Source organism: Dasypus novemcinctus, chromosome 4 (assembly GCF_030445035.2).
Source record: "Dasypus novemcinctus isolate mDasNov1 chromosome 4, mDasNov1.1.hap2, whole genome shotgun sequence".
Lineage (NCBI taxonomy): Eukaryota > Metazoa > Chordata > Mammalia > Cingulata > Dasypodidae > Dasypus > Dasypus novemcinctus.
The window spans coordinates 138,703,527-138,718,351 of NC_080676.1; the positions used below are offsets into that span (position 1 = coordinate 138,703,527).

General features: G+C 33.0%; 1 protein-coding gene across 2 annotated transcripts in view; it reads left to right on the forward strand.

Annotated features, from left to right (window-relative positions):
* NCAM2 (neural cell adhesion molecule 2) overlaps positions 1 to 14,825 on the forward strand; it is a 589,167-nt gene that overhangs the window by 317,695 nt on the left and 256,647 nt on the right. For both annotated transcript variants that reach the window (XM_058296115.1, XM_058296117.1), the window contains exon 5: positions 1,336 to 1,473. In XM_058296115.1, coding sequence (XP_058152098.1) covers positions 1,336 to 1,473 — 138 coding nt within the window. The remainder of the gene's footprint in view (positions 1 to 1,335; positions 1,474 to 14,825) is intronic.

Genomic DNA, 14,825 nt, shown 5'->3' on the forward strand with positions numbered 1-14,825 from the left:
GTTTGCATATTTCAATGACCATCTTTAGTTTGATGACTATTTCTACTTATAGCCCAAACTTCTCCCCTTGCATTAAGAAATTGCTTGGGCAAATTGTCCCAGAATCTGAGTCTTAACACTATAGCAGTTTATTTCTCACTCAAATAAGGTTCAATTGGCAACAGGTGTAGAGGTGGGATTCTACCCTATGCCTTAATTAAGAAGGAGGCCTTACTATTTTCACAAACGTCTTCTCTGATAGCCCTCTCCTCTCTATCAAGACAGCAAATAAGAGGAAGAGAGCAATAAACATTAAAGCAGGCCCAAGAAGTAACTTCTAAGACTATAGATATCACTGTGACTGGGCATCTTAAAATAATGGCGTTTGTATTTGAACAAAAGTTTGAAGTAAGGAGAGGCTGTCTTATTCAGCAGTGTATTTCAAACATATTAACTAACAAAAATATATGCTGTTCAGTGATATATGTGGGTTTGTTAAAGAAATTTGGGATATTGCCTGTATAATTTGTTTCAATGTTCCTTATGTGAAAACATTCTTGACTCCCTAAGAAGGGAAACAGTCTAGCATTGCAACAAAATTAGGATGATGGTAAACTGATACTGGACATTGTAGAGAATAATGTCAGACTGAGAGGCTGTCTAGGCTAGCCAGCTTATTTTAAGCAAAGAATGCATGCTTTTTAATGGCTTATATGTGTGTGTATGCATGTGCACGCACACAATGGAACTGTGAAATAAATTTAATGAAGTCACATCTATTCATTCCTAAAATGAATTATCTCACATTTAGCCAAAAAGAAAAAAGAAAAAAAAATCCCCAACTAAAATTTGAGCTGTAACCTTTTTTTTTAAGTGTATGTTTTTTTAAGTGACTTGAATATTATTCCATCGTTTAGCTGTCTCCTTGGGGCATGCAAACTTACAGGTTTAATTATAGTGTAGGGAAGGATGTTTAATAAATTTTCTAACCTTTCTACATACACAAGTTGCTATATATTTGCAGTCAAAACATTTCATGTCTGCATTATTTAATCTCCCTGCGTTGTTCTTTGTGTATCATTTCTGCATTCAAAGTACCAAGGGGAAAATAATAGCCTAACCACATTATGTGGAAATAAAGTTTTGAATGTATTTTAGTAAAAAGGTATAACAAGGAGGTAAAGGGTAGAAAAAATTGGAATCATAAAATTATATTTTACTTTCAAATTTGAATTTGTTTGTTGATGAAAAGTTTGATATGTCAGACAGGCACCATATTCTAACTACTAGCAGTTTAGAGCACAATGGACCCTACCTTCAATTACTGATATCATTTCCCCTTTGTTTACTTTCCAGATCGGTTTGCTATGTTAGCAAACAATAATCTGCAGATTCTCAACATCAATAAAAGTGATGAAGGTATATACAGATGTGAAGGAAGAGTTGAAGCTAGAGGAGAAATCGACTTCCGAGATATTGTTGTTATTGTTAATGGTAAGCATTGAATAATAATTTATATATATTTTTGCTTCATTTTAGCTATGTTTAAACAGAGAAAAACTGTAAATTTCTCAGTACTCAATACTTCCCCAATAAACCTTTTCTATCCCAGGCAGACATTTTCCCACCTCTTTGATGGCCTCCATTGCATTATAGGCAAGTGTTGTGACTTAATATTTTTTTCTCACAACCCTTTCAAAGAGTTTTTCAGGTATTGAAAGAATGTTGAATAAAACATGATAAAATATCCTACTAGATTTTACTTTTAGATTATATGAATTCTTTTGCTTGAATTCACCTATTTGATATTATTTCTAATTTTCTCAAATTTAATAATTGAATTCATATGGTTACCATCTCAAGTACTAAAGGACATGAATAGTGAAGCTTATGAAATCATGATGCTAACTCTTTACTCAAAAACTTTCCCCCAAACTTGCTTCTCTTGCCTTGTTAACAGGGTATTCTATGAAACCAGAAGACATATTAAAGTCATCCTAGATTTCTCCATTTTATTAATCTAATTTGTCATCAAGGTGTGCCCATTGAATCTCTTTACGTCTTTCAAATGCATTCTATTTTCTTTATCTTCGTGCTTTTCATGAGTTTTCTGCCCTTTCTATTTTTTTTTTTTTTTGCAGTCCTACAACTTGGTTTCCCTGCAGCCATACTCATAAGTCCATCTTTCTCTCCACCAAAGTTTTCAACCCTTAAAATTCTTCAAAATTTACAATTAACTTCATGATAAAATTGAACAACTTTTCATGAACTAAGAGATATAATCCAGCACCTTCCCTAACCACTTTGCCATGGATACCCTAATCTTCAGCCACATGTTGATTATAATTCAGCAATTACAATCAACTCTGGCTTTGATAAGCAGAATATGATTTGCTATTTTTAGAATTGATAAATTATTTAATTGAAGAGTTAGAATGAGGTAGGGTAGAAACACGGGAAAATAAATTTCTGTACTCTCCATCTCCTCACCAAATGCTTCCTTTTTATCTCCTCTGACCCAAAATTAACCCTCCCAACTCCCCTGAGGTAATTTTCCAGTAATTTGAAGAGACTAAAGAACACTGGAAATATTATCTCACAGGGTTACTTGGTCCTTCCTTGGAGCAAAGGTAGTTCAACTACAAATATCATCTAAAAGAGAAAGGAAATATTAAATCAATGCTATTTTTTTTCTTTCTCTCCTTCTCTGAGTCTATAATTAATTGGGATTTGGGAAAAATATAATGGAATAGACCAGGGATAGTATGGACCTGGAAACTAGACAAGCAGGTAGAAATTGTGCAGGTTTATAGGAGAGACTCAGGCACCAAGCCTTTATAGGAGATCTTCTTTTCAGATGCATTTTTAGGAGTGCAGAGTACAATATTTATTAAGGCTTTTATACTCACTGGAAGATTTGACCATCTTTGTGGTAGGAAGAATTCAGTTCATGAAAGAGTTTGATATGTTGTATTGCCAGCTATATACATGTACTTCTATCATCTCTGTATCCATATTACCTATCTCAACCTATATCTACATCTATATCCATCTCTATCTTTATTATATATAATAAGCATAGTTAAAGTTCAGTGGCTATTTGATGTGTTAATTACTGACTTAACTGTCTATTATGCTGTTTCCAAAATAATTTAAGGCGACATATATAAATACAGTTTTATGGGCAGGTCTTTGTGCCTCAGTAGTCTGTTATTAAATAGTATTATATTATCACTTTGTATATATATGAATATATAAATGGTTATTTAAAGTGTTCTATGTTTGTAGAAAACAGCATATAAATAGGCAAGAGTGTTATCATATGTTACACATATATATATGCCATTATACATAGTTTTACACTGAAACCTTAACTCTCAAGTATGATATTAAAAAGAAAATGTTGTCTGGGAGGCATAGCATGCTAACCCTTTATTATCCATTCTGATATTGTAATTTCTAATTTAATAATTGCAATTTAATCTAATTTAATTTATTGCATGTTCTAGTCTGTTTCCATACTTGTGTGGGTCTGAATGCATTCATATTGAGGGAAGGATTATTCATTATAAACCAGTGTCCATAGAACAAAGCTTGAATCTACAAGTCTTTGGTCTGCATTGCAATTGGGATATTTAGTTCTTTATTTCTGTACTTACTTTTTTCAGGGTTCAGAAGGAGGTAAACACTGGGATGAGTTCTTTCATGCTACTCAGATCAAATCACGTAGGTCTTCTGTTTGTGTCAGGCTGCCCTCCCCAAACCAAATCTTCCTCCTCCTATATCCCACTTTCTGCAAACAGAATCAACCACACATCCTCATCGGACCTCCTTTGCTTGAACAATGCTTTATCTCCAGTTCTAATTAGTCACACTTTCCCTTTTTAGTCACAAACTTTCATACCTTAAAATTGTGGATCCTCTCTTCTTCAAAATAAAAGTGTTCACCAAGTCAACTATTGATTTATTCTCCATCTCGATGATGTAGTGAAGACTTAGTTGAGGGAACACATTGAATAATACCACCAGAGATCCATCCTTATCTATCATATATTGTCTTTTGATTAGCTGGAAAAATCATTCTGTTCCAGTCTTATTGACCTTCTTACTGACTCCTTTTTAAATCTTGATCTCTCTCTAAAAGTCCCCTTTTATTGTATTTCTCTTTACTCCTTGAATGCTGTTCAATGACATGTTTGAAGATGCAAAAAAATAACAGTAAAGTAAAAGGCATTATTTGTACCTACATTATCTTCTTTTTCTTCAATTACGAAAGTTGATTCTAGTTTTGTGTTCCTCCCCACAAACTATATTGCAAATCTTCTTTCTTCTTTGCTACTAATTTTTGTATTTATGGTTTTGCCCTTCATGCTCTACCCCTTTCATCAGTCTTCTTCCCTGTCAAGTATAATAAAGCACTGAATAAGTGCTCTAATCATGTTTTTTTCCCATGTACTGTTTCCTCATCAAATCTCAACTCTGTTATAAGCTGTGTTCTTACTGTTTTGCTTGCTTTTTGCAAAACCTTTGCCCACATTTCCACCTACCAACTCATTACTCTCCTTTGTTTGTGCCAGCAGTTGAATATAACCTTGCTGGGTTCCTCAGTAGTATCACCAAGGGTGTTATATATATCCCTACTCTTCTCCATGTGATGTGTAGTGCTTACAGTGAGAAGATCATACATGCTCAGTCCTTTACTCACATGACTTGCTATGGCCAATGGCCTACAAACAACCATAGTATAGACTAAAGCTGAAAATCAAGCATCAAGAACCACTTAATGTTTCTGCTAGATCTCGTGCTCATTTCTTCTGCCATAATAACATCAAGCCCCAAACAGGGACTTCTTCTTCCATGATGAAGACCTGTAGAGAGGAGATACAGCTGATCTGCAGACATGTTTCAGGAGAAAGAACAAAAGCATAATTTTCAAACATTGAGATCTAAGAGTTGGTTGCTATCATAGAAAAGTGGCGAATGCAATTCTGATCTTTTCTCTCCCACATATATAAGCATCTGACCAGAAATTACTTCCCTGAGTTTTCCCAATCCTATTCTCCAGCTCTCCCCTGAGTGTGGTAAATAGTTATGAATTTTTCAGCACTTCATCAAAAATTTAGAAATTCTGCTGGAAATTATTCACTGTATTTCATTATTCCAGTATATTGGATTCACACATATATTCAAAGGTATTTGTGAAGTGCCAGCTACATTTTGCATAATATTAGTTCTAGGAATACTAATAGATCTACCTCAGCATCATTTTCCTCAAGGTGTTTACAGTTTTATCTCGAGAACTTAAAATACAGTTTTGTCTTGACAACTTAATATAATCAAATTTAATATAGTCCTTTATAGTTTATGGGGAAACTGAATACATAAACATATTATATGTACAGTTTAATAAATAATCACAGACTATTTTATAATAATAAGGGACATCTCATGTGTGTCAAGTGAGGAATCTTCCAGGGACCTTATAGAAAAGCTGATGATGAAAAAGAATTATTTAGTAAATTATATAGAGATGAAATAGGCAGATAGAGTAACACCCATAAAAGCAACTAACTATATTTTGTGCGAACAATTCCCATAACTTAACTGTATGAAATACAATATTTTGGGGATATTGATCATAGAGTTTGTCAGTTGGTTCAGGAATTAAGTGGAGATGTAGTCAGAAAGCAAGCATTAGTAGATCATGGGGGACTATGGACACTCCATTAAAAACCTGGACTTTCTTGTATGGGACCATAATAAACTACCAGTGGAGATGGAGGCAGGAGATTATAAATTCAATTGGGAGATAATTTGGACTGTACTAAAAGACACGGAATTGAAAATGAAGATATATGATCAGTTAATGTTTGATGCAAAGACATCATGTTGCATATCTTTCATAGAAGCAAGAGAAATTCAGGCAATTCCAACACTTTTAGTATTTGTTCTGGGGTTCCATTGTTTCAAGTGCAAGAAGTGACCAATGAGGTATGAACTGAAACTTATTTGCTGAATTTTCTAAGTACTAGAGACATTAGAGTAAATAATATCAGTTGAGTAGTCTGCATAAAATTCCAATTGCAGTGACTTGAAGAATGAATATACCCTTACATTCATGAAAGGATGGAGGTACCTAAGTGAAGCCAATAGGTATTACCTCAAATTGTTGAAATCCATTTTCAAATGGGATGTGACAGTTTGAAGTGTTTTTTTTTTTTTCTTTTATGAATCCCACACGATTATATTCTTAAACTAACCTATTCCTGTGTGTGTAGGGACCTTTGATTGCTTTAAATTCAGTTATGGGATCTTTGATTAGATTGATTGATAAGTTCACTTTAGGGCTTTTGATTGGATTAAGTCACTGAGGCATGAGTTAGCTTGGGTCTCTATCCTTGCTGGGTCTGATATTAACAGAGTCACAGAGAGAAAGAGACAGAGAGAAAGAAAGCTGCCATATTGTGCCTTCCATGTGAGAGAGAGTGCTGCAGGTAAATGAATCCTAGAGGCCCCAGATTCAGCAACCAGCAGAGCCAGTTGAATGTTTAATATAGCTGCTAATCTTTTCTGCCTGTTTCTGTCTGTTTCCCATTTAGCCAGGATTCCCTAAATACACTTAATGTAGCAAAATGTCATAATCAGAAACCTATAGAAAAGAATGCATTGATTCAGCGTATTCCTCGTCAGTGCCATATTAAAAGAGAAGGCAAAATTTTCTCATGATTGGAATCAGATCCCTACTTTGAACTCACTTATCACCCAAATGGAGTTTTTTGCTGGACATGTAGGGGTTGACCTCTGTATTTCTATCTAACATTTATTTGATAAGTGCATTCATAAATCCTAGATTATGTTAAAAAAAAAGTTCAAGAAATGTATAGGGGGAAATATTACTACAGTAATGCCAACTTTTACATTTTATAGAACCAATCAGTAAGGTAAAAGAACATTCAAAATACTTCTGACATTATGGAAATGAATGACACTTAAGAAAATTCATGTCTAAATTACTTTGGATAGCTATTTATGAGTTCTGTTCTCAAAAATGTACTGCATTAAAGAATAATTTAGGAAACAATTTCAGGATTTTATTCACCCTGCAAATTACTAATGTCCATTATCTCTTGCCTTATATTTTTGTTTGCATCAGAACCTATGATGTTTAATAAATGTACAGCAATCTATACTATACATATTTATTTAAAAGAAACTAGTTAAGAAGGAGGGAAATTCATTAGAAACAAATTAAGTAGTCTTTCAATTTAGGGAAAAATAATTAGCTTCCTATATTTGATCATCTTTTTAACTAAAGTTTGTGTGTACACTTCATGCAGGTACAGTTCGTTTTAGTAAGATGAAAGAGTTTGTAATCTCTGTCAGAAACATTATTTCCTAATTATGTCTGTCAGGCTGATTTATATTTTCCCTATAAGGCTTAATCCAATCATCATGACTAGCAATCTTTTCTTAAGATCTCATAGCAACTAGGTTAACCATTGTAAATGTTTACCCTGTTTGGATTTTTGAAAGGACTCAACAGAATCCACAGAGCATATTCCTATAAGGTTTTTGTTTAAAAGCAAAGGATGTGATACTGTAAGAAGAAAGGACTGCAAGCAAGTATATAGACTTTAGGATGCAAGCTTAAGGGCAAGATTCCCAAGGACCCTATATGTATACAGAAATGATGTTGTGTCTCTAGCTTAAACCACTGAGATTTGAGTGAGGAATCTAAGAGAAGCCCTCTGTAGGGATACTTAAAGTAAAAATATTAGGTTTCTCAAACCAGATTGCTTAGATCAGTTGCAAAACACCAATACCAAAGCGACTTTGAATTCACTCATTGTGAATTCCCCTGTCCTTATCCTGGCCTAAAGTAAAAATTAAGTATTAAAAATCAAAACCAGACATCCAGGAATCCCCAAAAATAAAGATAGAGCTTCTCCAGCAGAACTGTGAATCAGCTCCATCTCTCCAATTCCTCTATTAGTGAGCTTTCCATATTGACTTGAAATTATCAATTTATGTGTGCAATTTTCTCATATGTCAGACCGCTAAAGCTTTAAGAACAAGGGCAATAGCTTATATAGTCCCAAAGAATACTTTAGAAGTTTGCATATGGAAGGCATTAAATAGCTTTTGGAATGATTTTATTACTTTTTATTTTTATACAAAAATGAGATCTTCTCAATCACAAAATGATATTTACTTGATCTATAATTAATTGTTTAGCTTTTTATCTTTGGGTTAAATAACCCAAATACTTTTACTATTTGCCTAATTATCATGAACACTTTCCCTTCCTTACCCCAGCAGTCTACTAATCCATTTCCAGTTTTATATATATATATATATATATATATGTGTGTGTGTGTGTGTGTGTATTTAATGTCTTTGTTGAGATTTAATTGGCATGCAATAAATTGCAACTTAAAATGTAGGAGTTGGTATGTTTTGGCATATATATATATATATATATATATATATATATACACTCTGTTTTTATATAGTTTTATATATTGAGCTTATATTCTGAAATACTACAAAATTCACTTATCAGTTATATGAGCTGTTTCAGTTTGCTAAAGAATCTGTAGTCACGTTGATTTTCTCATTCTTAATATTGGTAATTGGTGCTTATTCTCTCTCTCTTTTTCTCTCTCCCTCATTCTTTCTCCCCTTCTCTCAGTGTCTCCCTGTCTTTCTATCTCTCTGTCTCTCTCTAGTTGTCTCTATCTAGCCCGTTTTTCTCATAATTAGTCTGACTTGAGGCTTATCAGCTATACTGGTCTTTCAAAGAAGCAGCTTTGGTCTAATTGACTTTCTATTTGCTTTTCTTTCTTTCCATTTTAAAAAGCATTTGTAGTCTGATCCTTATTATTTTCTCTTTTCTACATTTTCTGCGTGGGTTTAGTTTGATTGTGTTTCTCTATTTTCTTAAGATTAAAGCTGAGGACACTGATTTAAAACCTCTTTGTTAGAGAATTCCCTATATATACTGCTTATCTCCATTCAACTACTTTTGATATATTGTGTCTGCATTGCCATTCAGTAAAAATGCTTCCTAATTTTATTTTGATTTCTTATTTGGCCCATGGGTTAATTAGAATTTTATTTCATTTCCAAATATTTTCTGACTTTAATTTCTAATTTGGTTTTATTGTGGTCAGAGAACATAATTTAAAAAGAAAGCTCACAACTTCTCTAATAAATAAATGAAAATAATCACCCTGAATCTTTTCAAAAGTATTGTGTTTTATTTTATGCTCTATCTTGGTACATCTTTCCTGTGCACTTGTAAGGACTATGTAGTCTGTTAATGTTGATTGGTATGGTAATTGTCAAATAGGCTATGATTGTGTGGTTGATAATGTTCAACTCCTCTATCCTTTGTAACTCCCTGTTTACTTTATCAGTTATTGAGAGAGGACTGATTAAATCGCTGGATAAGATGCTGGGTTTTTCTACTTGCATTTTTATCCGTTCGTGCTTTATGAAACTTTGTTATGTGAACAGAAAAGTTCAGAATGTTTATGTCTTCTTGGTGAGTTGACTTATCATTAGGCCATTACCCTATTTATTCCTGGTTCTGAAATCTGTTTTAAATCTACTCTGATGTCAGCCTAGCCAATCCTGTTTTCTTTTGATTAGTGTTAACATGGTACTTATTTTTCCCATTCTTTTAATTTTAACTTAAATATATTTTTTATATTCAAAATGAGTTCCTTGTAAGCAGTATATAGTTTTGTCTTGTTTTTGTTTGTTTGTTTTTAATCCATTCTTACAATCTGCCTTTTGATTGGAGTGTTTATGCAGTTTACATTAAATTTACTGTTGGTTTAATTTCATTTAGAACTATGTTCTTGCTATTTCTTTTCTGTCTTATTTCTTCTTTGTTCTCTATTCTTCTATTTCTGCTTTTTTAGATTTATTGAATTTTTTTATGAATCAATTTAGTTCCTTTCTTGACTCATTAACTAGAACTCATTGTTATTTAGGAAGTCGATTTTCAGTGCCTTCCTTCAAGTGATGTTATACTGCTTCATGTATGGTCTAACAATGTCGGTTCCAATTGACTGTGCTATTGTCACCCTACATTTTACTTGTATGTAAATTATAAATGCTGAATTATGTTGTCTAGGTGTGATGAAAAATTGCCACAGATTTTATTGGTTAATATAAGAAGGAAATTAATATTTTACAATTTCTTTAGGTCAGAAATCCCAGAGGGCTCAGCTGGAATCTTCTCAGAGCATCAAAGTGTCTGTAGCGCTGTGTTCTGGAGACTCTAGGACAGAATCTCTTCCAAGATGATTCAAGTTGTTGGCAGAACTCAGCCCCTTGCTCCTGTAGGACCAAGAGCCCCATTTTCTTTCCAGATATCATCCAGGGGCCGTTCTTAACTCTGAGTGGGCCTTCTCTAGTCCTAACAGATGGGCTGCTATATCTCAGACCCAGCAATGAGGCATCAGGTCTTTCTCACACTGGAATTTCTCTCATTTCTTCCTTTCTGCAGAATCTTCTTCCCTGTAATCTTCTTCCAGGTGGGCTAATGTGATTCAACTCACCTGGATTATACAGGATAATCTCCTCTTTTAAATTCTATTACTTGAATTACATATGCAAAGTGCCTTTTACCATGCAGCATAACATTTTCATAAATGCCAGAGATTCAGGCACTGACATTCAGATAAGTCATTATTCTGCCTATCACAGCCCCACAATTTATTTCTATTTTTTTGCTTTAAATTTTCAGTTAGCTCTTAATGTGACTTTCTTAATAAGAAACAAAAAGCATTTTGTATTTCTCCACTATTTTGTGAATATCCATATTTCCACCTGACAAAATTTTCCATAACCCTGAATGACTTCCTTTAACATTTTATAGAGCAGGTCAGCTTGTGATAACTCATTTCACATACTGGGTACCTGACAGTCTTATTTCAACTTCATTTCAGAAATAAATTTTCACTGAATATAGAATTCTAAATTTTCTTTCAATCTTTTAACAATTATAAACCATTATCTTTGATCTTGGTTCTCATTCTTTCTGATGAGGGTGTCTGCTTTTGTCCTTATTTTGTTCCTCTGTGCATAATTTGCCCCTGCTTCCCTTCTCCCCACTCTCAGCCCTGATTGCATGAAGATTTTTCTCTTAATCACTTCTTCCAAGCAATTTGGATATTATGTGCATTGGTGTCATTTTCTTCATTATTCTTGTAACTTGGCTTTTGTTGAACTCCTTGGAACTGCGCAATATATTTTTCATCACATTTGGATATTTTTCAGTTACTGGGTTTTATAATATTGCTTCCTATCCCATTCACCTTTTGGGACCCAATTTCACATACACAATTCCACTTGAATTTGCTCCATAGCTCCCCAGTGTTTTGTTCATTATCTTTGAGCATTTCCCCCACCACCCACAGTACTTTTTGTGTAGTCTCCCTTTGTATGTGTTAAAGTTCACTAATTTTTTCTTCTGCAGTGTTTAAACTCCTGTTAATCCTATGAAATGTACTTTTCATCTTTGGAGTTTTAATCTATAGAAATTTGAATTTCTAAAATATTTTCCATGCCAGTAATTAATATGATCAATCCATCCACAGGATTTTTTTGAATATGAAGAGTGCAGTTATAGTAACTGCTATTTTGTGCACATATCTGGGTCAATTTCAGTTGATTGTATTTTCTCTTTATAAGTCCATTTCCTGCTTCTTTGCATGATTTGTAATTTCATATTGGACATCAGACATTGTGAATTTTACCTTCTTGCGTGCTGGATATTTTTGTATTTCTTTTAATATTTTAGATATTTGTCCTGGAATGCAGATTAATTATTTGGAAATAATTTAGTCTGTTTTGGTCTCAGATTTAGGTTTAGGTGTGATCAGGACACTGTTTGTCTCAGGACTTATTTTACCTCGTTCCTGAGGAAAAAACCTTCCAAATACCCTACTTGCCACTCCAGGAATGATGAGGCCTTTTACTCTGAGAGGTGGGAATCGGGACTATTCTTGCCATGTAAGCTTTCAGTTTTGTTCCTTCTAATCATTTTGAGTAGGTCTTTATCTTTCATCAGTTAGTTTTTTTTTTTTCATACATGCTCTTATCACTATGTAAGACCCTAAGGGGACTCACTGCAAATCTGAGGAGGTCTTTATGGTTAAGCTCTGTCCTTTGCAGAACTGTGACCTAAGAAATATAGCCACCTTTCCTGCCCAGACTACTAGTTCTACCTTCTAAGCAGAGGGAGATCTACAGACTCCAACTGAGCATCCTTCCCCTTCCCCGCTCCCTGCAGGAGTCACTACAGGCAGTAAACTGGGGTAGTAATTCCCACCCTCCACCCCCCATATTTCAGGGTTCTCTGTTGTATTGAAACCTGCTATTTAGTTAAATATACCTGATTTTTTAGTGGTTTCAGGTAGGTAAATTGGTTTATATTTCTGCATCTTGGCTGGAAGTTGACAGTCTTGTAAATATAATATATTTTAGGGCAATGAATAAAATTTACCCAGTACTCTAAGGCTCTGAATAATGTATCATAGCAATAAGTTTCATTTTGAATGTGGTGTTTCTCACTTATTCCTAAATCCTGATTTCAAAATATTTCAGTCTTCCATTTTATATTGCCTTCAAAGTAATTTGGAATTGATCAATCTACAAATATTTAAATTTCTGCCTATTTTGTTCATGCATTTTATTTTGCAAATAAATTTATTTTAATTTTTTTATTCATTTAACTGTACTCTAGTTTTGACTCTGGACTATTAATGGCAGGATATGTACTTATATACCTATAAGCTTATAAGTAATAAAATGATGTAAATATGGCAGACATTCCAGATGTCTCAATAACATAAAGTGTATAGAAGCTGTGGAATCTGACATTCATGAGAAATAAAGAAAAGTAGTAAGAATTAAATGAATATCCAGAATACAATGAATAGATCAGAGCAATGAGTTAAAGAAAGGATAAGAGTATGATGAATGGAAGTATAAAGAAGCAGATCATGAATATGAGTCAGGATTCTCTTAGAGAGGGAGATTAATAATTTTTCATGCTTTAGAATAATTAGAATCTAACTTATCCAGGGGGCATGGGCTAATTCAGTACATCAGCACATTGAATCTGGTAGATAATTATTTTTTATATTAATAAAAAAATTCACATAACACTATATTTCAAGTTTACATATGTTTGTTTTGAAATTAAAATATTAAAATTAACTTCTTTTTAGTGTAAAGTGCTATATATATATGGTGGTTTATGAATCTATGTGTATATTCAATTCTCTATTCAATCAGTATGTAGAATTTTCCATCACCACAAAACACTCTTTTGTGCTGTCCGTTTGTCATTGTGTCTTTCTTCAACTCCTAATCTTTAGAAATGATTGAACTGTTCTGTCACTATAGTTTGTCTTTCCAAGAATGTCACACAGAATTTGACTATGCAAATTTTTTGACCAGTTTATTCACTCAGAATAATACATTCAGAGACCTGCAAATTATTCCATATATCCAGCTTGAGGAAATTATGAATAGAGCTATTGTAAACGTTTCTGTGCCACCTACGGCATGAACATAAGTTTCTAATTTAACAAGAGTTATATCTAGGAGTGGAAATGCAGGGTCATATGGTAAATGTATGTTAAATTTTATAAAATTGCTGAACTATTTTCCATAGTGGCTATACAATTTTGAATTCTTATCAATAATGTAAGATTAAATTGTTCCACCCTCACCAGCACTTGGTATTGTCATATTTTTTATCTTTGTTTGATTGCTTATTTGCTTTAATTTTAGACATTCTAATAGGTGTATAGTGGTATCTAATGTGGTTTTAATTTACATTTCCCCAATTGCTAATGATAGTGAATATCTTTTCATGGACTTATTTTCCTTCCATATATTCTCTTTAGTGAAATATATGTACACCTTTTGCACATTCTATAAATGATTTTTAAATTTTTCTTATTTTTGAATTTGTTTGTATATACATACACATACACATATACATACACATATATATAATAAAAGACCTGCCTCAGATACGTGATTTGTGCATATATATTCCAGTTTGGAGCTTGGTTTTCATTCCTTTAACAGTGACATACAGAGAGCAAAATATTTTAATTTGGATGAATTCCAAATTATCAAGCTTTTTCTTTTGTGGACCACCATTTGTGTGTCATGTCTAAGAGCCCTTCACTGAACCCAAAGCCATAAAGATTATCTCCTACATTTTCTTCTGAAAGTGTTACATTTTACATTTTAAATTTAAATCCATGATCCATTTGGAATTCGTTTTGTATATATAATGAGGATTGAGTTCAAGTTGTTATATTTGCATATAGATACCTTTATTTCAGCATCATTGCTAGAAACTTATTTTCCTAATTTGAATTGCCTTTGCACATTGTAAAAAAAAATGGGCATATTGCATGAGTGTATTTCTGGACTCTATTCTGTTCCATTATTCTATGTGTCTATCCTTTCAACATTAATACACTGTTATAATTACTGTAGCTTAATAATGTCTTAAGACCAGTTAGTATGATTTCCTCAACTTTGTTGTTCTTTTACATAAATGATTTGGGATGCTAGTTCCATTGTCTTTATTCAAATTGTAGAATCAACCCATCTACAAAAAATTAAAAATATCCTTCAAGGATTTCACTAAGAATTTGCCTTTATATCAAGTTGAGACAATTGATTATTTTTTTCTATGTTGAAGATAGTAATCAATGAATATGGCATGTCTCCCCATATAAAGTCTTCATTTTCTTTAACTAGCATTTTTATGTTTTCATTGTACAGATTCTGTTCATATTTTG